The 24,801-nt window shown below is 46.0% G+C and overlaps 1 protein-coding gene and 1 long non-coding RNA gene across 2 annotated transcripts; one reads left to right on the top strand and one right to left on the bottom strand.

The window, feature by feature from the left end:
- Nucleotides 1–7,689: 7,689 nt before the first annotated feature.
- On the bottom strand, nucleotides 7,690–9,722 carry LOC109249461 (uncharacterized). The gene is made up of 2 exons (XR_002072590.2): nucleotides 9,392–9,722; nucleotides 7,690–7,895 (listed from the first exon to the last, which is right to left on the bottom strand). It is a non-coding gene; the product is annotated as an uncharacterized LOC109249461 (long non-coding RNA).
- On the top strand, nucleotides 9,089–12,257 carry TUBB2B (tubulin beta 2B class IIb). Its single transcript, XM_019419882.2, has 4 exons — nucleotides 9,089–9,273; nucleotides 10,081–10,189; nucleotides 10,473–10,583; nucleotides 10,939–12,257. Exons 1-4 carry the CDS (start codon nucleotides 9,217–9,219, stop codon nucleotides 11,997–11,999), a joined length of 1,338 nt encoding a protein of 445 aa, XP_019275427.1. The 5' UTR covers nucleotides 9,089–9,216; the 3' UTR covers nucleotides 12,000–12,257.
- The last annotated feature ends 12,544 nt before the right edge of the window (nucleotides 12,258–24,801 follow it).

Raw genomic sequence — 24,801 nt, forward strand, 5'->3', positions numbered from 1 at the left:
ATCTTTCCCCTGGTTCATGAAAGATGGAATTTGCAGTTTTGTGTCTCCTCCTCCTTTCCTCATTCAGGAGGGAGAAAACCACTTTGTTCTGTCATCTCCAAACTTGCTCATGAAGATAGTTGTCTGATTAAGTCCCCTGATTTATATGGTGAGAAATAGGAGACAATCAATCAAACAATGCTGATTTCTAAGGAATGATTTCCTTCTCTCCTTCCCTTCTGCCGTATTAGGTAGGCTTAACCAGGGATCTCAGTCATGCATTACCAATGTGGATAAGAGAGTGTGCAAATGCAAGAGAAGGGCTGGGCAGCTGCTTGTAAGGAATTGGAAGATCATTCCAGAGAAGGCCTCATTTTCTGGACCCTACAGTACCAACCATCCTGCTGGAACAGCATGGTCTGGGAAAGATGGGACTTGGCCTGGCCGGGCTAGGAGGTAATGATGAAGAAGGAGAAGGATAGTTTCGTACTACTTACCTGCAGAATAGCCTGCTCCTGCTTCAGGTTAGAAAAGAGCTGGGTTTTTTGTTTTTTGTTTTTTTCTGGTTGCCGTCTGTTTGAAGTATTTTATTTGCTCAAGGACTATTTGTTGTTTGCCTATACTTCGTGTAGGAGATACAAAGGCTAATCAGACATAGTATGGTCCCTGCCACCAAGGAGTCACAAACCAGTGGGAAACTGAGGCATCTATGGAACTAGTTCTAATCTAATCTAGAAATCTCAGAGTGGGGCAGGCAAGGGCATCCTTTGTAGTATGAAAAGAAACTATGAGAACTCTTTTTTATACTTATTTCCTATGGAAATAAATTACTGGTTTTTAAACGGTTATTTATGTATCTTGAGAGAGAGAAAGTACGTGTGTGCATGCACACACACACACACACACACACACACACACACACACGAGTGGGGGAGGGGCAGAGGGAGAGGGAAGGAAAGAATCCCAGCAGGCTCCTGCTGTCAGCACACAGCCTGTTGTGGGGCCCGATCCCATGAACTGTGAGATCATGACCTGAGCTAAAATCAAGAGTCTGACACTCAACCAACTGTGTCACGCAAGCACCCCCCGAAATAAATTACTCTTTAAATAAATGTTCAAATGACACTGGTGTCCTCACAGGATGCTTATGTCTTTGGGTCACATGTCGTGAATCATTCCGTAGAAAGGGAGGTTCATAAAGGAGGAATTGACAGTAGTTTGCTGACCATGTTACCTAGATTTTGCTCCACTGATCTTCACAACTGGGCAAGGGACTTGAAACACTACAGCAAAGAAGTGGTGAAGTGAAGGTGATGTTAATGATGTGAACACATAAGGAAATAGCAGAGCTGACACTCTGCTGCTTATGTAAGCTCTTAGTCGGGCCCGCTGCCAGGTAAGGGAACCACAAGGAACTCCAGTGTGGCAAGATGTTGGCCAAAATAGGGGCGCCTAGGTGGCTCAGTTGGTTGAGCATCTGAGCCTGATCTTACGGTTTGTGAGTTTGAGCACTGTGTAGAGCTCTATGCTGACAGTTCAGAGCGTGGAGCTTGCTTCGGATTCTGTGTCTCCTTCTCTCTCTGCCCATCCCCCGCTCATGCTCTGTCTGTCTCTCTTTCTCTCTCTCTCAAAAATAAATAAACATTAAAAAATATTTTTAAAAAAGATGTTGGCCAAAATAAGATTAAAAGTTACAGAAAAGTGTATTTGAAATATTAACACCTGATATCATTAATGATGTATCTCAATCTAAGTATATACACCTTAAAATACTGACTTAAAACAATACACATATATAGTTTATAAATAAATATATATATATATATATATATATATATATATATATATATGCTCAACTTTTCTTTTTTTACTGGATAAGCTTGGTGACCATTGTTTTAATGTAATAAATGCAGAACCTGTAGTAGGAAGGAAGAAACTTCTGGGTATGCATAACAGTTCATTGTTTCAGGCAACCAGAGGATATATCACAGATGGTTGAGCTGCATCATCAAGAATGAATGAAATGTCACCAGATGAAGAAGAGAAGAGGTTCATTTCAGGTTGATGGAACAGTATGAGCAGAGACTCAGAGGCTCAGACAACATGACCTAAAAAGGAAAGCAATGGGCAAGTTCAAGTCTTCTAGAATGTACCATGTCTAGGCAGGAGGGTGGCAGGAAACACAGAAAAGGTGGATCACACCCAAATTCCAAAGACTTGAATTCTATGCTAGGAATTTGGACCATGCACTACAAGCTATAGGGAGTTAATAGAGATGAATGAGCAAGATCCAATTAGGAGTTTAGTTGTCTGATATCACTGTCAGTAGTATAGTGGCCTGGGGAAGTGTTAGACTAGGCTCTACAAGGATACCTGGAGGTCAGCAAGGAGGATGTCAAGGCCAGTTAATGGGAAGGTCAAAGGTCTGTCCTGGCAGCACTCCACAAGAAGCCAATCAAACCAGACAGGCCCAAGATGGTAGGTGAGACGACAGGAAACCACTGACTAAATTAGGAAGAAAAATCATGAAACCCTGCTTTCTACCCAAGTAATGAATATTCTGCTCCCCTAGTTAACAACTATCAATAAAAGATAAAAACCCAGGGATGCCTGGGTGGCTTAGTGGGTTAAATGCCTGACTGACTCTTGGTTTCTGCCTAGGTCATGATCTCATGGTTCATGGGATCAAGCCCCAGGTAGGGCTCTATGCTGATAGCACAGGGCCTGCTTGAGATTTTCTCTCTCCTCTCTTTCTCTGCTCCTCCCCAACTCGTGTGAGCATGTGCATTCACATGCTCTTTTTCTCTCTGTCTCTCTCAAAAAAAGAAAAAGAAAAAGAAAAAGAAACCCAACCCCTAGGGCAAGCAACACTCGCCCACTCTCAAACCCCCAGTTTACTTGGCAACAGAAGGAGCAATAAATGATGATATTGACATTGGTTTTAAGGATATCTACCTATTGGGTTCCTGGGTAGCTCAGCTGGTTAAGTGTCCAACTTCTGCTCAGGTCATGATCTCAGGGTTTGTGAGTTCGAGTCCAGTGTTGGGCTCTGTGCTGACAGCTCAAATCCTGGAGCCTGCTTCTGATTCTGTGTGTTTCTCTCTCTCTGCTCCTCCCCTGCTAGCACATTCTCTCTCTCTCAAAAATAAACAAACATTAAAAAAAATTAAAGGATATTTATCTATCTATCACCACTTATTTTTCATTGGGAAACGTACAGTCCTATATTAGCACCAAGACAAAAAATGCCGCTTAATATTTAGGAGATAGTGAGAAACCAATCTTTTTTTTAGTTCACTTTTAATTGTGGTAAAATGCACAGAACATACAATTTCCATCTTATTCACTACTAAGTGTGAATTCAATGGCATGAAGTACATTCTCTAAAAGCTGTACATCCATCACCACCATCCATCTCCAGAAGTCTTTTCATCTTGCAAAACTGAAACTCTGTCCCCATTAGACACTAAGTCTCCATTATCCTCTCTCCTCAGCCCCTGGCAATCACCATTCTTTCTGACTATGAATGAATTTGACTATTCTAGGGACCTCATACACATGAAATCATCAAGCATTTGTCCTTTGATAACTGGCTTATTTCCTTAGCATAATATCTTCAAAGTTCATCCATGTTGTAGCATGTGTCAGAATTTCCTTTTTTTTTTAAAGGATAAGTAATATTCCATTGTATGTGCATGCCACATTTTATTTATTTATCTGTCTATGAATACTTACGTTCTTCCACCTCTTTGAAGTTGTGTATAATGCTGCTACAAACATGGGTGTACAAATACCTCTTCTTTTTTTCTTTAATTTTTTTTAAAGTTTATTTTTTAAGGAGAGAGATACAGAGCATGAATGGGGGAGGGCAGAGAGAGAGGAAGACACAGAATCCGAAGCAGGCTCCAGGCTCTGCATGGTCAGCACAGAGCTCCAACGCACAAACTGTGAGACCATGACTGGAACTGAAGTCAGAGGCTTAACCAACTGAGCCACCCAGGCGCCCCTGCAAATACCTCTTCAGAACTCTACTTTCAATTCTTTGGGGTATGTATGAAAAACTTTATCTTTTAATAAGTTACAATGTTTTTCCTCTGGGTTATTTTGGGTTTTTAAAAAACTTTTTAATGCTTATTTATTTTTGAGAGAGTGAGAGAGAGACAGAGCCTGGAGTGGGGGAGGGATGGAGAGAGAGAGGGAGACAGAATCTGAAGCAGGCTCCAGGTTCTGAGCTGTTAGCACAGAGCCCAATGCTGGGCTTGAACTCACACTCGAACTCATGCTCAAACTCATGCTTGAACTCATGAGAACTCATGAGTTGTGAGATCATGAGCCCAACTCAGACACTTAACGGACTGAGCCACTCAGGCGCCCCTCCTCTGGGTTATTTTGAAAGAGGTAGGTTCCCTTAATGCATTATTTTCTTGAAAACGTAAGGAGAATGTGCGCTGTCACTCCAAAGTAGGCTGGGCATGTCAAGAGAAGAGTTCCTGTTCAGAAGCTGACCTATTTCTTTCTTCTGTGAAGACATAGCTAAAGTCCACCAGGCATCCAAATCCAAGAGGCAAGGGGTTACCATATGTATCTATATCTATCTGAATATGAGTGTTTTAATTTTATTTAAATGGCAAGCAAAGGTCTAGGGGCCCATGTAGAAGAGACACTGTGAGCTGCCTAGCCCTCTGTGAGCAGCAGCTGCTGGTGGAAGTTTCTAAGGTGTGGTGACGGAACTGCCATCGCATGAATCCACAGCAGTCTGCCACTGCCACTTAAAATGGCTCCCGAATATATCTTCTTGTGTGCAATTCATTTCATTAGGGATTTATTTATAAATTTGTCTACTGCACGGACTGCACCTTGCAAGCTGCACCCTGTCAAGCTTAGTATTTTATAATGTTCCCATTTAAGAGTACTCTCTACTCCTGTGTTTCTGCTTTTGCACAGTCTGGCTCTGTATCTGAGATGCCATTTACCTAGGATTCACAGAGCGAGCATTCTCTGGCTTGCCCTCCCCCAGCCTAAGAGTCTTACAGATCATTGATACACTGGGGGAGGAGGGGCTGCTTATGAAAGGGCGCCGGCGCCTTGGAAAGCCGGGTTCTACTCCCTCTGCGCATTTGTATGACAAAGAAGGCAAATCTCTTCCGTGAAAGCTCAGCACTCTCAGCCTGCACTGAGGCCATTTTAACCCAAATTCGAACGCAGACAACGGGAAAGCAGCCAGCTTTACCAAGGAACAAAAGTAAATATTTCCGCACTGCCCTGCATTCACGGGCTCGCAATTTTCTCTGCTCATTCCACTTTTTTGTTACCTGGGCCGGCTGGTCCCCACAGAGCCCTACGACTGCGGAAGGTCAATGGCTCTGAGACTCACAGCCCCGCAACCCTTGGACCAAATAGCACGGGGCCGACTCTGACGGGAACTGCTGGCTTCTCATCAGGGGAGGGGAAGGCCTGGGAGTGGGGGGAGGACAGTGGGATATGAACAGAGAGAATGACAAAGCCGAGAAAGCGCAGGTCTCAGTGGAGCCTAGGAAGCCCCCGCACCACCTTCTCCCCACAGTCACAACATAGGGCTGCGACCCCTTCCCCTGGGCATTTGACTTCTTTACATAAAAGTTAGGATTGGTAGCTTTCCAATACCTCTAGCTGGAGAGTATTGGGAAGAGTTAAAAAAAAAGAAAGAAAGAAAGAAAGAAAGAAAGAAAGAAAGAAAGAAAGAAAGAAAGAAAAGAAAAAGGAAATAATGATGGATTTGCGGTCTCTTTCAATCTCTCTTCATTCATTGGCCAAGTGTCGGTTGCCTAGGAAACCGCGTGCATCTCGCTGCGGAGTAGGCTGTTAGGCTAACCGGGCTTGGAGCTGTGTATTAAGTGGTGAATGCAGACAGGCAGTAAGGAAATGCGAAAGCTAGAGGTCTTGTGATTTCAATAAGCGTGTAAAACAAAAAAAATCTTGCTTTAAGGAAACAATGCTTTAAAAATTCACCACCAATTCAGCTGTACAGTACTCCCTATCAGACTTCAATTAATTAAAACAGTGACTCTACGTGTACTAATAGATAAATGCAAAATCACTTGAGAATTTGCCATTTAAATACTCTCAATGTTGTGAGGGCAAATATAATTTTAATTGCTTAGGGGGTATCCTACCTCAGCCATACAATCAGTTATGCATAAAATAAATGTTGAACTTTATTTTACACCAAGTTATGTCTACAACTTCTGGTGAAGGGAAAATTTAGAAATATTAGCATATCATTAAAGCTACTTAGCCTGTAAGTGATGGTGAAATACATAGTTCTGACACCTTTAACCCCCGATATACAATGACCTAGATGGAGAGGAATTCTGTGTAATTCACAAAAGAAATGATGGAAGACCCAAATGCGGCCGAATCTCTTTTTTTCCTCACCAGCCTCTCCTCAGGAACTATACGGAATAAGAATGATAAGGATCAGCAGATAAACTGAAAGATTTGGCTGTCACCAACGTAAAATCAGCTTCTTGTGAAAATAAAAATGTGCAGCAGCATAAATCCAAAAAGGGCGGGGTGGGGGGAGGGAGGCAGGGGGAGATGTAAAACCAAGAACAAGAATGCCAGCTTCGCAGCGGCTGGGGGTGGGCGACAGTACCCGCAAATGTGTGAAAGGAAGGGCTTCGAGTTCCAGCCTCACTCTATCCCAAGCCTTTTCCCCCGAAGTAAACCCAAGAGGAAAGGGTCCTTTTAGCCACATAATCTTGAGCTCACGCTTTCACCCGACACTCCGAGGAAATCTGGCTCTGAAACCGAAGCTGAGAAAATAAACCGTTAGGTGAGGGAGGCTGGAGGCCGGCTCAAATTTCCCGGCATGGAGCCGATCCCCTGGAGCCCCGCGCGCCAGGGTTACCCCTCGGCCCTGGTAGCCAGGCGCTAACCGCTCAGTGAGCGTCTACACTGGGCGCGGGTGCCACCCTCGCTGGGTTTCTTCCCGCACGCCTCGGTCCCATCGCAGCCGCCCTCCAGGTCCGGGTGCTGACACCAACCACAGCTCTTGCGGCCCCAACGTGGCCCCCTTCCCCGAGGCCTGGGGGCCCGGAAGACGGGATTGCAGACTGAGCCCTGTTTTTAACTTGCTGTGTGACCTCGGGAGTCGTTCACCCTCGACGCTTCTGCATCTGTAGTTGCTGGATTAGAAACTCGGGGTCCTGGGTCCTTGGAACCCCGCAAGTGTGGCATGTGGGCAGACCTTCGGCTCCTCTGCCTCTCTCCCGACCCCCTCCTAACCCCAAGAAGGGAAGCCGCGTCTGGGGAATTCTGAAGGTTCAGTCTGGGCGCCATGGGTGTCTGGGGGAGGCTGGGCTTTTGTTCTCTCGGTTTCTCTTTGTGCACTGGAATTGAGTTGAAAGCCCCCCTTCCACCTCCCAGCGGGAAAGAAAGGCGGTGACAGCTTGCTGATAGTTCTGGGAGGGTCTCACTCAACAGCTGCAGGCTCCGCTTCCCCACGGGAACCCGGGTCATTCGGCCCTTCTCGCCAGAGGATGAAAAAGGGTCACGTCACCTTGCAGGCGACCGGTCCTGAGTCGACAAGGGGAAGGGTCCTGCACCCATGATATTGCAGGGGTCAGGTTCCAGGTCCGTAGTAAACATTTCATGCACGTTTTCAACTCTCACCCTTAAACACAAGCAGATTCCGCACCCCGCCCCCAATACACACGTACACACGAAAAGTAACAAAGAGATAATCTCCTTCGACTACCTACAAACTGTGGATTTTAAAGTGTCAGGGCTCAGAGTCTGCGCACGCGCTCTGTACGCGTCAGGGTCTCGGGTGGCCTCTCCCTCGCTGTGCCGCAGTTTTTAGGCGTGTCCCTCACCCCCAAGCAGTAGCACCAAGGTTGGGGACCTCGTGGCAGGCAGGCAGCAGGGTCCAGCACCTGATGAAAGATAAGAGTGTTAGCGGTGGAGCGGGCGATGATCACCCTTGAAACCCATCTCCTTAGTGGACAATAGATGAACCAAATCCAGACAGGAGTAGTGCCTGGGGTGTGATTTTTAAATACTCAGTTGTGAGAGGTATCCCACATATTTGTGAGCCCTTTGTTCTGCCGCAGCCCCGCCCCCCGTACCCCACCCACTTTCTGACCACTGGACAGTACCAGTGCTCGGACAGCCACACCCACCCCATCTACTCCCAAGGAACAAAAGCCAGTCCCTGGGGTGGAAGGGTCTTTGGTACCATCCAGGGAGCTGGGGAGTCTTGGAGAGAGTCGGGTGGGGCTGGAGGGGGCGTGGAGGTCGCCCCACCCCTGGATGCAGCAACCGCAAGCGAGAGGGAGCCAGAAGCCCTTAACAGAGACAAAAGAGAGAGCTAGTGGATGCTGGGGGAGGGGTGGAGAGCCCCCTGGGGCTCCTGGGCTTTGGGTGTCCAGGGGCACTGTTCTTCAGACCCCAAAAGCCTTATCACACACGATTTTCCTCTGGGCTCCCGTGTGTCCCAAGGCTCTGTGTGACCGGGGTTCGGCCGCTGGACAGTCGGTGGTTTCTAGGGTTGGGGAAAGAGGCAGGGGTCTCACGAGGGACGGGTAGGTTAGAGATCCCTGGCCGTTAGCTGAGGGGGCGCCTCAATCAACGCTGGCAGAGCAACCTGCCACATATGCCCTCCACCTCAACCTTCCACCTGCCAGCCTCCGGAGCACCGTGCGCTCCTTTCCAGAGCACCTGAGGGCCTCTCCACCTGCTCCAGTCTCCCTGCTCACCCCATCTAGTACCAGCTCTCCCCCCATCACCGGCCTACCACACGGGTTACCCTGGCTTCGCCCACCTCCCGCCCTCAGTTCCCTCACCTACCCCCAATTCTCAGTACCCATCTCTTCCACCTCCCCCCATCCAAGTCCTAGACAATGCCCACGCCCCCACCCTACTACCCTAAGCCCCCAGCCCTCGCCTGGTCCGCAAGCCTGTGCTGATTGGCTGCGGGCCCAATGTCCAGCCCCCGGGATGGTCCTTGGGGCTCGGAGCATTACGTCAGCTGGGCCTGGAGAGCGCTAGCGCGAAGGGGACTGGGGGGCTCCGGCTGGGGGCGCGGCCTACGCAGGCTGCCCCACCCTCCCTGCATAAAAGGCCCAGTCCGCCGGGCCGACGTTCTCAGCCAGTCGGTTCCCGAGCGCGTTCCCGGTGACCCCACAGTGGGTGTTTAAGGGAGGACGGACAGACTGACCAGACGCCGACCAGGGCCAGAAGAAGCTAGCTAACACCATGCGTGAGATCGTGCACATCCAGGCGGGCCAGTGTGGCAACCAGATCGGCGCCAAGGTGGGCGCGCCGCGCCGGGAGGGGTCGGGGGGTGGTGGGGTGCCTTCGCCTGCAGCCCCTCGGGGTTCCCGGGTGCGAGCCTCGACCTGAGCAGGCCCTGGGTTCCCCAAGAACAGACCTTCCCGGCTGCTTTGTGCGGCGGTGTGGGGCGTGGGCTCGGAGGCGACTTGGAGGGGGGAGGAACCTCTCTTCCATTTTTGCTGTAACTCATTTGGAATCCCGGGCACTCCTCGGTCTCCGCTTCCTCCCTGCTCCTCACTCGGCAAGGCAAGCGTGCCTGGAGAAGGCTCGGGTGTGTCCCCGAGGCTGTGCGCGCGGGTTTACCGGAGGGGCAGAGACTCCCGGAGAAGTGGTTTTACCCGCTGGAACCCCAGGCGAGCTGTGGGGGAGGGGAGGAGAGCGATTGTCTAGAGGTCTCAGGACGTGCTTTGAATCCCAAACCACCCTCCTTCCGCTGCCTCCGGTCCCTGCTCCCCAGCCCACCCCCTCCGCGCCCGCCTCCTGCTGCCGCACGCAGCTGCGACTCTGAGCGCGCAATTCCGCAGTCGCCGGAGCCCGCAGCTTGCTGGCTGCCCCCCTCGACCCCGCCCCGACGAGACTCCCACCTCCTGCCGCCGGCAGCTGTTCGCCGGGGAAACGCCCAATTTCAACTTTCTCACTCTGTAAAATACAAGCCTTGAGGCTGGGCCGGGTCACGCTGCCTGAAAGTTTGGGTTTTTGCAACTGAGTCGAGGGCTTTTCATTGTGAGACGCAAGCTCTCTGAGAGGTCGGGCGTGGCTAAATGCAAACTTTTTTCTGTGTCTTAGTTTTGGGAGGTCATCAGTGATGAGCATGGGATCGACCCCACTGGCAGTTACCATGGAGACAGTGACTTGCAGCTGGAGAGAATCAATGTGTACTACAACGAAGCCACTGGTAATTGCTTGACACCTGCCCCCCAGGCCGCCCTTCAGTTTTTTACTCTCTAGTCCCCGGGACTAACTCCAGGAGTGTGGCCCCAGGGGAGAGAGGACTCTAGGATTCAGGATTCCCACTTTACACTGCATGATTTCAATGGGTTCCCCGGTTCACAACCAAAGCCTTTGAGCCTCTCCTATGTCCTTTGTTGGGGACAAGAGCAGTGCCTGCAAAAAGGAGAAAAGCCTTTCTCTTTAGAGCTCTCTGCCTATATGTCTAAGTCCAGCTGTGTTCCCTGCAGGTAACAAATATGTACCTCGGGCCATCCTGGTGGATCTGGAGCCAGGCACCATGGACTCAGTCAGGTCTGGACCATTCGGTCAGATCTTCAGGCCAGACAACTTCGTGTTTGGTGAGTGACTGGCATGGCTGATGGCATGGGACGCTCATTTGACAGCTCGGGGTGGAGGGGTGTATGACTGCCCAAGGGAGAAAGTAGCTTACTGTGTGAAGAACATCCCTGTTGTGTGTGCCAGTTCAGTCTTCGTGTCGGCTAAAACAATTTGCCTTTCAGCCTTAATAGTCAGGTATTCCTAGTCTTTCTTATTTATAATTATATGTATAACCACATATTTTAATGTCTGGTCATTTTGGTGATAATCTGAAGTAATCCTAACACTGACTCATTAATCTACATGAAGGGGTTTAAGGTAAAAAAAGAATTTAGTCCAGTCATCAGTGACTTATGAAGTCTCTCCCTCTGGCAGGCCAGAGTGGTGCTGGAAACAACTGGGCAAAGGGCCACTACACAGAGGGAGCCGAGCTGGTCGACTCGGTCCTGGACGTGGTGAGGAAGGAATCAGAAAGCTGTGACTGTCTGCAGGGCTTCCAGCTGACCCACTCGCTGGGGGGCGGCACAGGGTCTGGGATGGGCACCCTGCTCATCAGCAAGATCCGGGAGGAGTACCCCGACCGCATCATGAACACCTTCAGCGTCATGCCCTCGCCCAAGGTGTCAGACACGGTGGTCGAGCCCTACAACGCCACCCTGTCGGTGCACCAGCTGGTGGAGAACACAGATGAAACCTACTGCATCGACAACGAGGCGCTGTACGACATCTGCTTCCGCACCCTGAAACTGACCACCCCCACGTACGGCGACCTCAACCACCTGGTGTCGGCCACCATGAGCGGGGTCACCACCTGCCTGCGCTTCCCGGGCCAGCTGAACGCCGACCTGCGCAAGCTGGCCGTGAACATGGTGCCCTTCCCGCGCCTGCACTTCTTCATGCCCGGCTTCGCGCCGCTCACCAGCCGGGGCAGCCAGCAGTACCGCGCGCTCACGGTGCCCGAGCTGACCCAGCAGATGTTCGACTCCAAGAACATGATGGCCGCGTGCGACCCGCGCCACGGCCGCTACCTGACCGTGGCTGCCATCTTCCGCGGCCGCATGTCCATGAAGGAGGTGGACGAGCAGATGCTCAACGTGCAGAACAAGAACAGCAGCTACTTCGTCGAGTGGATCCCCAACAACGTGAAGACGGCCGTGTGCGACATCCCGCCGCGCGGCCTCAAGATGTCGGCCACCTTCATCGGCAACAGCACGGCCATCCAGGAGCTGTTCAAGCGCATCTCGGAGCAGTTCACGGCCATGTTCCGGCGCAAGGCCTTCCTGCACTGGTACACGGGCGAGGGCATGGATGAGATGGAGTTCACCGAGGCCGAGAGCAACATGAACGACCTGGTGTCCGAGTACCAGCAGTACCAGGACGCCACGGCCGACGAGCAGGGCGAGTTCGAGGAGGAGGAGGGCGAGGACGAGGCTTAAGCTCGCGGTGTAAAGCGGGTTAGGGAAAGCTGAGAAGGAAAAGCACGGGGGAGGGGGGCTTAGTGGTGAAAATCTCGTGGCAGTCGAAGGAAAGAAGCATGGTCTTCTCTAGGTGTGTGCGCGGCATCTCTGGTGCTCTTCACTGTTGCCTGTCATTTGGTTTCCTTTCTTTTTGTAATATTGACATCAATGTAACATTTGAGCTATTTCTGAACTACTGTTGTAACGGCTAAAATCACATAAACGTTTGTGTCCTAATGGTGTCCTCTCTTCTGCCTCCTTCTCTTTATTGAGTTCTTTATTGCCATTTGAATGTAACTTTTGGAACACATTATATTAAATTCTTCCTCTAGCAAAGGGAAGGGATGGGTGAAAATGAATTTACCGATGGCATGCTAAAATTGAACCAACCACAGTCATACCCAGCTGAAGATGTGACATCAACCCGAATTTGTAAATGCCTTTAAATATTTTATTAGTTGAAAGGTTGCCTACTTGAAAGCCAACTAAGTGTCCTTTCATGTAGAAATCCTACTGTGTCTTCACTTGCTTTACCAAAAAAAAAATTTTTTTAAATAAGTTACTGCGTGCAAACAGCACAAAATTCTAAAGGATAGAGAGTGGAAAGTACATCTCTTCCTCCTGTGTTTCTTGCTACACTTTTCTTCCCTGGAGGGCAACCATTCTTATTGTTCTTTCCTGAATCCTTGCAGAAATATCCCATATGTCTTCAAATCTGGGTAGATTATTCCCTTTTTTTCCCTTCACACATTTTATGATAGGAACACTGTTCTGCTGACTCTTCTTCACTGAACAGTTTATCTTCAAAATATAGAGAGCTTCCCTCCTTTAAATGGATACACAGTATGGTGCCATACTTTATTTAACCAGTTCCCTACCAATGGACATGTAGGTTGTTCACACTTTTTTCCTACAGTATAGTGCCACAATAAATAATTTTGTGTATATGTCATTGTGTGTATGAGAATAGCTATCCCTTAAATTTTTCCATGGAAATTTTCTGCCAAGTTGTGTCATGCTCTGCCTTAGTTTGGGCTGGTCAGTTTCTCATTTGGGGAAGAGAAGCGGAGAGTAAGTTATAAACAAAGGTACAAAATTTGTTTACATACCCTTATAGAAAGAAAAATAAATAAAACACTGGAGCTATAATTTTTCTCATTTTTTAAACAAATGCAAAATTGGAAAAATTATTACTTTAAATCTGACCCTGTATTTATTTCATTCTACTTGCTTCTATTCCTACACAAATGTTTTTTTTTTGTTTTTTTTAATTAATTTATTTTTTAAGGAATTTTTTTTTTACATTTATTTATTTTTGAGGGACAGAGTGAGCAGGGGAGGGGCAGAGAGAGAGAAGGAGACACAGAATCAGAAGTAGGCTCCAGGCTCCGAGCTGTCCGCACAGAGCCCAATGTGGGGCTCGAACCCACGAACCGTGAGATCATGACCTGAGCTGAAGTCCGACGCTCAACCGACTGAGCCACCCAGGTGCCCCTGTTTTGTTTTGTTTTTTTAAAGAAGGAGGAGGAGGAGAAAAGATGAGGGGTGGGTAAGGGATTTCTGTTTTAAAGACGCTGAGGTATTCATGAAAACAGTTCCAAAGAAAAAGTGTGAGCAGCGTCATTCTAAATGGTGTGAAAACGGCCCTCACAATGGAAAAGAGCAGCAGTTTACAAGAATTCTATATTATAAAAACTAGACCTAGTGATGAGTAGGGGCACGAGTCAAGAGTCAGTGACTTCTGTTTCAATATTCTGTATTTAACAGTGAACTGGCTGGTGCCATTCCTGCTGGGCTGATGTAAAGCTTCCAACAACCTAATTGAAGGGGAACATTGGTTTTAAATGCCCTGAACACTTGGGTCAGCTGCCAGGGCCCCCTGGATCCTTGGCCATGCATTCCCCACAACCTGTCAGACACATGATCCAGTGACTTTGGAGAAGACAGGGATCACTGCCAGGTGCTTCTTGGCATATTGTAAGTATCCTGCCTCTTTCGCACCTTGTGAGAAGGGGACAGGCAGGCACCCAGCAGGCCAGCCTGCTAGCCTGTCAGCATACCCAGGTCTGTGTGCTGCTAGACCTTACTTCCGCATGATCAGAACAGTGGGTGCCAGACTGACCAGTCCAAGCAGATGCTCTGGGGCAAAGCTTTAAAAGCACAGTTGTATACTATGACTTGGAATGCATACTTAGGAAAACAGTTCAAAAGCAAGAAAATGCAGACTAACACTTAGATTAAAAGATACTTTTTGAAACTCTTAGTTTCCTTTGTTGCATTACCATTGTACATTGATGGAATTTGTAGTGGTGGGGATAGTCATGGCAGTGGGGCTGGTGGGGCTGGTGGTGGTGGTGGTGAGTGTATGTGTGTACGTGTATGTGTGTGGGTTTTCACCCCTCAACAAAGGAAATGTTCTATTGCTCCCTGAGGTGCCACCAAGAGGATATTCACTATTAGGCAGACACAGTATCCAAAGTATAAAACCCACTGGGATGTGATGCAGGATTCAAAGGTTGGGATTCAAAGGTTGGGGTTAGGGAGGAGAAGCTGGAGTTACCTTGAGGTCCTTCCAAGAATCTGAGAAGGAACAGAAATCCCATATGTTCCAAATTTGTCTGCCCCTCTACATCAGCCCCAGAGATGATCTTAGACTATGTTGGAGCTCCCATTTCATCACAAGTGTGTTCAATTAATCGAAATTTGAACCAAAGAGATCATCTAGCTTGACCTCTTTATTTTGGAAGGGAAGAGATTGAAGCTCAGTGACTTTTGTTTAAGGTCACTGGACTTTTTCTGTACAAATCAGATCTTGGACTCAGGGTTCTTCTCTCTACAACATCTCTCAGGTTCTGTTATATACAAGGCCACATGAAAACGAGAAAGAGAAATGTCCTGGCTTCCAGAAAAAAATTCCAATGCAACTCAACCTCCCTGGATAGGTTGGGCACAGATGAAATGCTGAAGGGCCTTTGTCTCTAGTGGCATCACTGTTTGACTGATGATGCTGAATTTCCTGGTTCTAAAACACTGCAGATACACTGTTCTAGTGTAATCATGGTGGCTAGAATGTTCTGTCGGGGGATGGTTACTGTGAAAATGAGTAGGAAGTTAATGAGTAGGAAGTAGCACATTGGAGTGCCACCTTCTACACATCCCCATTTTAGTTGAGATGTGACTTATATACTAGACAAAGCTGTTTGACAACTACTGTAATGCTGATTTCCTTCCAGTGTTTAAGAGAGATTCTATCATGTAGTCATGCTTTTTTTAAATGCACCTCAAAGTTGAGCTATTACCTTGAAAATTGGCCCACTCATACCTTTGTTTCTTAGAAGCTTTCCCCCCATCTTCCCTGTTCCTCATGTTTTTCTTCAGGCATGCTTGCCAACACATACCCAGAGAAGCCTATTTGGGTGCAGTCTATTTCACTCAAAATGTTTCATAGTCATATTTTCTTTTCCTTTTAACTGAGATAGAATTTACAGGCCATAAAAATTCACCTGCAGAAGAGTACAAATCAGTGAGTTTTATTATATTCACAGAGTTGTGCAACTATTACCACTATGTAATTGCAGGGCATTTTCATCACCCAAAAAACAAGCCCCATGCCCATTGGCAGACCTTCCCTCTCCCCTCTTCCTCCAGCCCCTTGGCAACCACTACTCTTTCTGACACTATGGATTTGCCTAGTCTAGACATTTCATGTAAATGGAATCATACACTCTGGTTTTTTTGTGTCTGGTTTTTTTTTTTTTTTTTTACTTTGCATAATGTTTCCAAGGGTCATCCATGCCATAGCACGTGTCAGTGCCTCAGTCCTGTTTATGGATGAATATTATTCCATTGCATGGATATGCCACATTTTGTTTATCAGTTCGTCACTTGGTGGACATTTAGGTTGTTTCCACTTTTTAGCTATCAAGAATAATGCTGCTGGGCACCTGAGTGGCTCAGTTGGTTAAAGGTCCAACACAGTTTTGGCTTAGGTCATGATCTCATGGTTTGTGGGTTTGAGTCCCACGTTGGGCTTCATGCTGACAGTGTGGAACCTACTTGGGATTCTCTCTCCCCATCTCTCTCTGTCCCTCCCCTGCTTGCTCTCTCGCTCTCTCTCAAAATAAATAAATAAACTTAAAAAATTAAAAAAATAATAACACTGCTATGAATATTCATGTACGTGTGTGTGTGTGTGTGTGTGTGTGTGTGTGTGTGTGTGTTTCTCCTGGCTATATACCTAGGAGTGGAATTGTAGGGTCACATGTAACTCTATGCTCAAAATCATTTTAACTTCCACCTAACGATGTAAATGCTTTTGAATTTGCCCAGATGGCCAAGATAAAATAGAGATTAGGAAAGCCTTGGGATTTTGTACTTGTGCACTCATATAGAGTCTTAATATTGTATAGTTAGAGGAATGGAGGGGACTGTAGAGATCTAAGCAGGGAAGAGGGGGAAGAGGGAGGGTAAAAAGGTACCTTCTAGCTAAGTAAGCCACCTTAAAGATAATGTCAGGAGTCCCCCCAAAGACTTCTTCTTCCATTGCATTGGCTACCCTTTTTGCAGGGAAGGCTGTACAAATAGGCTTTTAGATGGACACATTATCCCCCCAATAATTTAGAGGTTCTGTTAGAAAGGAAGAAGTGGAGAATGGACACTGGATGGGAAACTGGAAGTTTCTTTCATAATTAAAAAGTGGTCAAGAAGTGACATTAACCCAGATCTCTCAGCTCCTTTCCAGTGCTCTCTGTAGATATAAGTTTGCAAAGGGCTTCATGTTTAAAGTGCTCATTTTCCAAAGCACAGAGCTGAAGACTGAATGAAAGATTTCTTTTCTTGTCTTGTCTTTTTTTAAGTAGGCTTCACACCCAGCACAGAGCCCAACTCATGACCCCGAGGTCAAAACCTGAGCTGAGATCAAGAGTCAGATGCTTAACCGACTGGGCCACCCAGATGCCCCTGAAAGAAGATGTCTCTTCTTCGGGATTACAATATTTAGAAAATTTAGAGTCAAATTTCTAAATCAAAATGTTTACTTAGTTCTCAGCATTTCTAATTTGTGATCAACTGATGACAACACACATTCATGACTTCTAGAGAAATTCCTTTCAAAGAGCTATAATGAAATGTTCGTAGTAGTAGGTTGTGCTGATCGTGAACATTTGGCCTATAGGCCAAAGCAATAGGATTTTTCTTTCATGAATGTATTTCACTGTGACTTGCAAACTTGATCACTGAGGAGAAAGAACCAAAGCTACTTTGGTGAATCGGGTGGGAGGAGAGGGCACCAGGGAACACACCAGGCATGAGCAACTGTGGGGCCACATGGGTCACATGGAAGAAATTATGGGAGACACCTGCTCAGGAAGATACTGGTAGGCATCAGGGACTAGTGCAAGTCAAAGGGCTAGAGGGCCAGCCCATGCCAGGGAATCTGAGATACCCATATCCAGAAGTAGCTGGGAATCTTGGAGGTCAGCTGAGAGGGACAAGCTTTCAGAGGTTAGGACAGGAAGAGTCAAACATTAAGTAGGAAAGATTGTTCCAAGTTAATGCTCTGATGAGTGAACTATGCCTAAGTGAGCCAGATCTAGAGAAGCAAGTTACCAGACTCTGCTTTCCTTTAGATCTCTGGGTAGTTAGGCATAATTTTAGGGTCTCATTTACAGGAAAGAGGAAGGGAATCAACATTTACCAAATGCCCACCATGTGCTAGGAATGCTTTGCAGAGACTATAGTGTAGAATGAGAAACACCTCATTTATGTCATTTATTAACTTCGGGTCCTTAACAAGCTACCCCCCACCTCTCTAAATCCTCCTATAAAACAGAGTTCTTAATATCTACTTATCAGAGGTTTAAATGTCATTGAGGTGTATACAGTGATAAGAAAATGATAATGGGGGCGCCTGGGTGGCTCAGTCAGTTAAGCGTCCGACTTCGACTCAGGTCATGATCTCGCGGTCTGTGGGTTCGAGCCCCGCGTTGGGCTCTGTGCTGACAGCTCAGAGCCTGGAGCCTGCTTCCGATTCTGTGTCTCCCTCTCTCTCTGACCCTCCCCCATTCATGCTCTGTCTCTCTCTGTCTCAAAAATAAATAAACATTAAAAAAAAATAAAAATTAAAAAAAAATAAAAATAAAAAAAAAAGAAAATGATAATGACCAGTATTAATCGAATGTGAACTGTTTGTTACACATTTTTCTCATTTCATCCTACAGAAATGCTATATAGTTTAGGTGCTTTTGACTGAGTCCAAGATAATTTAAAAGTTTGCTCATGAAAAGGTAAGTTTTGGAAATTATGGACTCACATAATCAAAAAGTCCAGGGGCAGATCTTTCAAGTTCCACCATGATTACATCTGGAGCCTCTAAATATGTTATCAGAACTTTTTCCTTTATTACTGTCCTACCTCCGCATTCTGTTTCAGCTTCATTCTTTGGCGGGCTTTCCCCACATAGTGGCACCTTTAGGCTCATTTCAACCCACCCTATTGCTAGAGAACCAGAGAAAAGAAGAAGGTAGACTGGTCAGAACTGTGTCAGGTGCCCATCCCTGAATCAGTAATGTGAGAAAGGAAAAGACACACTAATCAACTAACTACCTGTATCATGTGCCCTCCTAGCAGGTGCACAAGGAAGGGCCACATGACTGACAGTCTCATCGTTTAGGGAACTGACAGTTTCTAAAAGAATTCAGGCTTAGATTAAACAATTTGCCCCAAATCACTCAGCTCTAAGTGGAGGATCTGGATGTAAACCCTAGGGATTTCTGACTCCAAAGTGCATGATATTTGCAGCACAACATCAAAAAAGTGATGAGAGCCACGTATAAAGGGATATCTAGAGCAGCAGGTGAGGACACATGCCTGATACACAGATAAGCAAATCTTCAGAGGTTCCATCTTGACTATCGACTCAAGTCTAAATTCAAAGAACTGGACCATCTGGCAAACCTCTTCACCTCCCTTATTAGTTTCCAATATACTGCACGATTACTTTCTTTTATTAATTTCTCCAACTAAAATGTCACACTTCCTCTTCTCCATCCTTCACCATTGTAGATACCATCCTCCCCTCCCCCCTAGAATATCCTGTTTTACTTCTCTTCCCAAAATGATTTTCAGCTCTTAGCATTATACTAAGGTTCTACTTCTTCTCAGAAAACTTTCTTTACCTGATGCCTCATGTGGCACATTCTTTGCATTTCGTATAATAAAAGTCTAGTCCTAGGAGCCAGGCCATTTCATCTCGAGTCCTAACATTTTCATCTTCAATTTTGGTTATTGTTCATTGGTTCTCTATTATGAGTGAGGTTTTTTTATTCCGTTTTTATCTCCACTATTGGTTTCATTGTGTATATGTTTTTTAGTGGTTATTCTAAGTTGTTCTTTTTAATTTTTTTAATGTTTATTTTTTGAGAGACAGAGAGAGAGAGAGAGAGAGAGAGAAAATGAGTGGGGAAAGGGCAGAGAAAGAGGAAGACACAGGATCTGAAGCAGGCTCCAGACTATGAGCTGTCAGCACAGAACCCAACATGGAGCTCGAACTCACAAACCGTGAGATCATGACCTGAGCTGAAGTTGGTAACTTAACCAACTGAGCCAGCCAGGCGCCCCTCTAGGGTTTTTAAGATAAATCTTTAACTTACCATCATCTACCTTCAAAATAGTGTCTCATTTCACATACAGGATGAGATCCTTCCAGTAGCGTGCTTCCATTGACCCTTCTGTTTTCTGTGCGTTTGTAGCCATATCTTATTTTCACATATTTGAAAACCCCACTCTACACTGTCACTGCTTTGCTTTAAACAGTTATTATAAAACATTAAAAACTAAGGAAAACATATTTATCCACATATTTACCAATTCAGGTCTCTTCCTCTGTTTGGGTTGAATAACATTTTCTTCTACCTGAAAAGCTTCCTTTCACATTTTTTGTTCGCTGATCTTCTGGCAATGAATCTTTCAGCTTTTGTTTGGCTGAAAAAATCTTCATTCTGCTTCATTTTTGACAGATATTTTTGCTGGATATAGAATTTTACATAGATGATGTATTTTCTGCCGACACTTTAAAGATGCCATTCTAGGGGCATCTGGGTGGCTCAGTCGGCTCAGGTCATGATCTCACTGTTCATGAGTTCTAGCTCCACATCGGGCTCTGTGCTGACAGCTCAGAGCCTGGAGCCTGCTTCTGATTCTGTGTCTCCCTGTCTCTCTGCCCCTCTCCTGCTCATGCTCTGTCTCTCTCTGTCTCTCAACAATAAATAAATGTTAAAAAAAAAAAAAAAGTTTAAAGATGGCATTGTATTGTCTCCTGACTTGTGTTGTATGAGCAGTCACTAGTCATTATCAACTTTGTTTCCCTGTATGTAATGTTTTATTATGCCTAGCTGCTTTTATTAAGATGATCTCTTTTCTTCCTTTTTTTAAAAAAAAACTTGTTATTTAAGAAGAGTGGACATACTTGGAATAGGTTGGATCTTTTCGAAGCTTGCTTCTAAGCTACAATAGGGCAAGTCCAGAGTACTCTTAGGTCTCGGGATAATTTAGCCCCACTATTAAGGCAATGCCCAGGAGGCATTTCCATTCCAGCTCACAGGAACATAAATCATTCCTAGCCCTGTGTGACCTCAAGGAATTGTTTGGTTTACTGCTTTCCAGTTGTTCCTTCCCTATTCTTGAGTAATTTCTAATTTTGTATGTGCCTGTCAATTCTCAGCCCAAGACTGGAGAGGACCTTTCTGCAGATCTCCAGAGCTCTCTGGGAGAGATTTTACATAGATGATGTATTTCTCCCCCGTCTGTCATGCATTGCTTGTTGTGCAATGTCCTGAGAAATATTGGTTCATATATTTTGCCCCCCTTTTTAGTTATTGCAGTCAGGAAGATATATCTAACGCTGATTGCCTCATCCCAGCCAAAAGTAGAAATCCTGTCTTCATTTTCTTTGATTAAAATGTGTTTTCGGGGCACCTGGGTGTCGGTTGGGCGCCCAAGTCTTGATTTTGGCTCAGGTCATGATCTCACGGTTCCTGAGTTCGAGCCCTGCATCGGGCTCTATGCTGATGGTGCAGAGCCTGCTTTGGATTCTCTCTCTCTCTGTCTCTCTCTCTGTCCCTCCCATGCTCTCTCTCTCTCTCTCTCTCAAAATAAATAAATTTTAAAAGTGTGTTTTCTTTCTTTCCATCTACTAATTCTCTTAGTGTCCGTCCTGTTTCCTTGCTCTTGTGTTCCTTTTAATTTGGACTTCATTTTTAACTTTTTCTTTATTTTTACCTTTTTTTCTCAGTTCTTTCACTTATTTACAAATATTTCTTTTCTCCAAGAATCTCATGTCAGAGTTTTTCTAATTTTAACATATTTTTTCCTTATATATCTGTTATCCTTTGCTTGACTTTCCTTCTTTTTTTGGCGAATTTGAAATTTGAGGTGACAGTTTTCACTAGTTTGTATCTGTTGTCTTTCTGGCATACTTTCATCATTTGTAAGACATTAGTCTGCTCCTGTTTATTCTTGATTTTATTGGATTTGATCATGATCCTTTTCTGTTGCCCATTTTTAGATGAAATGAGTTTTACGGTGGTTTTAGGAGTAAGAGAAAGGCCAGGATAGTTTTAAGGGGTGAATGGCTCTATAGCTCCCCCTTCTGTTGGCTTCAGAAGCCGCCCTACTTTAAAGATCTTCAATGTTGCCTCTCCTTCATTTTTACTGGGATATTCTTTTTCCTTTGCTGCTGTTAATCTTATCCTCCATATCATGGAATCTCCTTCCAGCAGTTTTTACTCACTTTCAGGCTTGTTCTGAAAGGGATTTTGGTTTTTTAGTTTGAACATTCATTTAGTTAGCTTCTTGGTCTGTTTTTTGTTTCTTTGTTTTTTGGGGTTTTTTTGATGGGGGGGTGGTACTGATGGGGAAGGATGGTCAAGGGAGATTCAAACCTATGGTCCCACCTCCACTATCTTCCACATCTCCCAGAATCCAGTCATTTCTAAAGTCTTGTAGCTCCATCTGTCATGTTTCTATTTAATTATTCATTTACTTCAACAAATATTTATTGGGTACCCACTGCGTGCATGATGTTGTGCTAAAAATTACAAATAGGAATAAACATACTCTAGCCTTCAAGGAGTCTCCAAAGTCAGTCAGGGAGGCAAGTATAAGCACAATTAAGTACAGCCAGACTGCGGTAAATGCTGTGAAGGTGCCATGGAGACACAGAGATGACAACAACTAATTCTTATTGGTTTGAAGCCAGGGCAATTTTCATAAAGAAGCAACATTTACATTCCCCCAAACTAAAAGGTCTAATGTGATCCACATAATAATAGGAATCAGGATTCTTGTAGGAGGGTGGACTGATTTAAACAGTAGCTCTTGAAACAGCCAAGCTATGTTATTAAAGAAAATGCAGAGAGATAATGAGTACTGTCTCCTGTACAGAACTGTGTGCTTCTTGTCACCCTCAGCATGGACTCCTTTTCCTTCTATTGTTTTATTTGCTAGCAATGCTGACAGGTCTCTGGGAGGAAGACAGTATGACTGTTACTTGTTGTAGATCCTGTCTCTTTCTCTTCATGGGAGACACACCAGACTATAGCTTGCCACTCTTCTGCTGGAAGCGGGGTCCTGCACTCAGCATTCCTGCCTTCTTGACCTGTGGTGTTCACCCCCAGCCCTGCACCATCCGGTCACCTGGGTAAGCTCACAGGCTGGCTCCTTGGCTAGCATTTCACACAATCAAGCTCCTTTGTTTGGGTATTCTTATAAAGCCAAGGGGTTGGTGTGTGTGCTGGCACAGGAAGAGGGCGGGCTGCCATCTACCCAGCTTTTACCCAGAGCAGTCTTTGTGGGCAGATCTTCATTATACAGCACCCATGTGTGTGGGTCTGACTTCTATTCATAAGAATTTAAAAAAAATTTTTTTTTTTAGTGTTGAATCCTATACTCAACTATGCAAGGCTTCAGCTAGGTTTTTTTTTTTTTTTTTTTTTTTTTTTTTTTAACATAGAAGATGTGGTTATTTTCTGCAGTATTTCCTCAGTCTGTGATGCTATTGCTTCTTACAGAACCAGAAGCTCAGAAGCAGGAGGAGGCCAGCCAGGCAGGAGGTGGAAGAAAGGAGGATGTGAGTTAAAGAAGGCCTTCTCTATATGAGCACCAATAATGACCTTCCAGAAGGAGGAGCCTGTTAAGGAGAAACACAGCTGGAAGCTGTTGACTAAAAGAGGAGGAGGAGGAAGAGAATTTACAGTCCAGGACAGGAGGGATTAACAGCCTTCCTAGATGCCCCTCATCCTGGCCCTTCTGGGTGCCCTGCCATCCCCAGACCAGCTTCTATGTCCAGGCCTTCAGGCAAGTCACTGCAAGATCACCACTCCTCCTGCAATCTAGGGGTTCACTGACACTCCCAATTTCTCGCCAGGTGGGGAGCCCTTTTGCAAGATTGTTCCTTTAAAAAAAAAAGGTTTGTTTGTTTTTTTAAGTTTATTTATTTAGAGAGAGACAGAGAGTGTGAGTAGGGAGGGGCTGAGAGAGAGGGAGAGAAAGAGAATCCCAAGCAGGCTCTGCACTGTCAGCATGGAGGCCGATGCAGGGCTTGAACTCATGAACTGTGAGATCATGACCTGAGCCTAAATCAAGAGTCGGATGCTTAACCAAGTGAGCCCCCCAGGCACCCCTGTAGGACAGTTCTGTAAGATGAACTTAGAAACTTCATTGAAGAAATTAGAAACTACAAACTCTAGAGGCGCCTGGGTGGCTCAGTCAGCTGAGCGTCTGACTTTGGCTCAGGTCATAATCTCACAGCTCATGAGTTCAAGCCCCGTGTAGGGCTCTGTGCTGACAGCTCAGAGCCTGGAGCCTGCTTTGGATTCTGTGTCTCCCTCTCTCTTTGCCCCTCCCCCACTCATGCCATGTCTCCCTCAGTCTCTCAAAAATAAATAAACATTAAAAAAAAAAAGAAAAAGAAACAAGAAACTCTAAAGCTTGGGAGCAGAGGACTTCTAAGCTGCAAGATTCTTGTCCTAACTCAACTGTCTTGCAGATTGGCTCAGCTGGCACCGTCCACTGGGCTCCCCTCCGCCATCTTCCTTACTTCAACCCTGTCTGAGTTGGGCACCAAGCAGAGAGACTGGGTCATTTGGGCCACAATGGACCTGGGATGGGGCCCTCTGTCCCCCTAAGTACTGGTTTCCTTCCTTCTCTCACTTCTGGGCATGGCCTGAGGTGGGAGCTCTGGCTTTGGGCTACCCAGGGTTTCTGTTTTGTTCTTTCAGTTATCCCTGAGCCACTGGCGATGCAGACACTTCCCCTTTGGACAGTCGGTATTTCTCTCTGGGGCTTCAAATCTTCTTGAACAAATCCTTCAGCTCCATGGCCTTAGCCTGGTATTCTCCCCCCACCTTGGCTCCATTTCTCCTGCCTTCCACACACACAGTCAACCGGTTGTTCATGACAACAGCATCTTTTAGTAAAGATCCCTCTATTTGTCCCAGACACATGGGCTGGAGTTTGGGACTGATTATGCCTCAGTTACGGGGACGTAGTAGGAGCACCTTGGTTCCAGGGAACACATCTACCCTGCAGTGAGATGGATAGCCAGATCCATATGTCCTGTTTTAACTCATTTTTTTTTTTAACGTTTATTTATTGTTGAGACAGAGAGAGACAGAGCATGAACGGGGGAGGGGCAGAGAGAGAGGGAGACACAGAATCCGAAGCAGGCTCCAGGCTCAGAGCCATCAGCCTAGAGCCCGACGCAGGGCTCAAACTCACGGACCGC

This window comes from Panthera pardus, unplaced genomic scaffold, assembly GCF_024362965.1.
Source record: "Panthera pardus isolate Hobbes unplaced genomic scaffold, ASM2436296v1 HiC_scaffold_17, whole genome shotgun sequence".
Taxonomy (NCBI): Eukaryota; Metazoa; Chordata; class Mammalia; order Carnivora; family Felidae; genus Panthera; species Panthera pardus.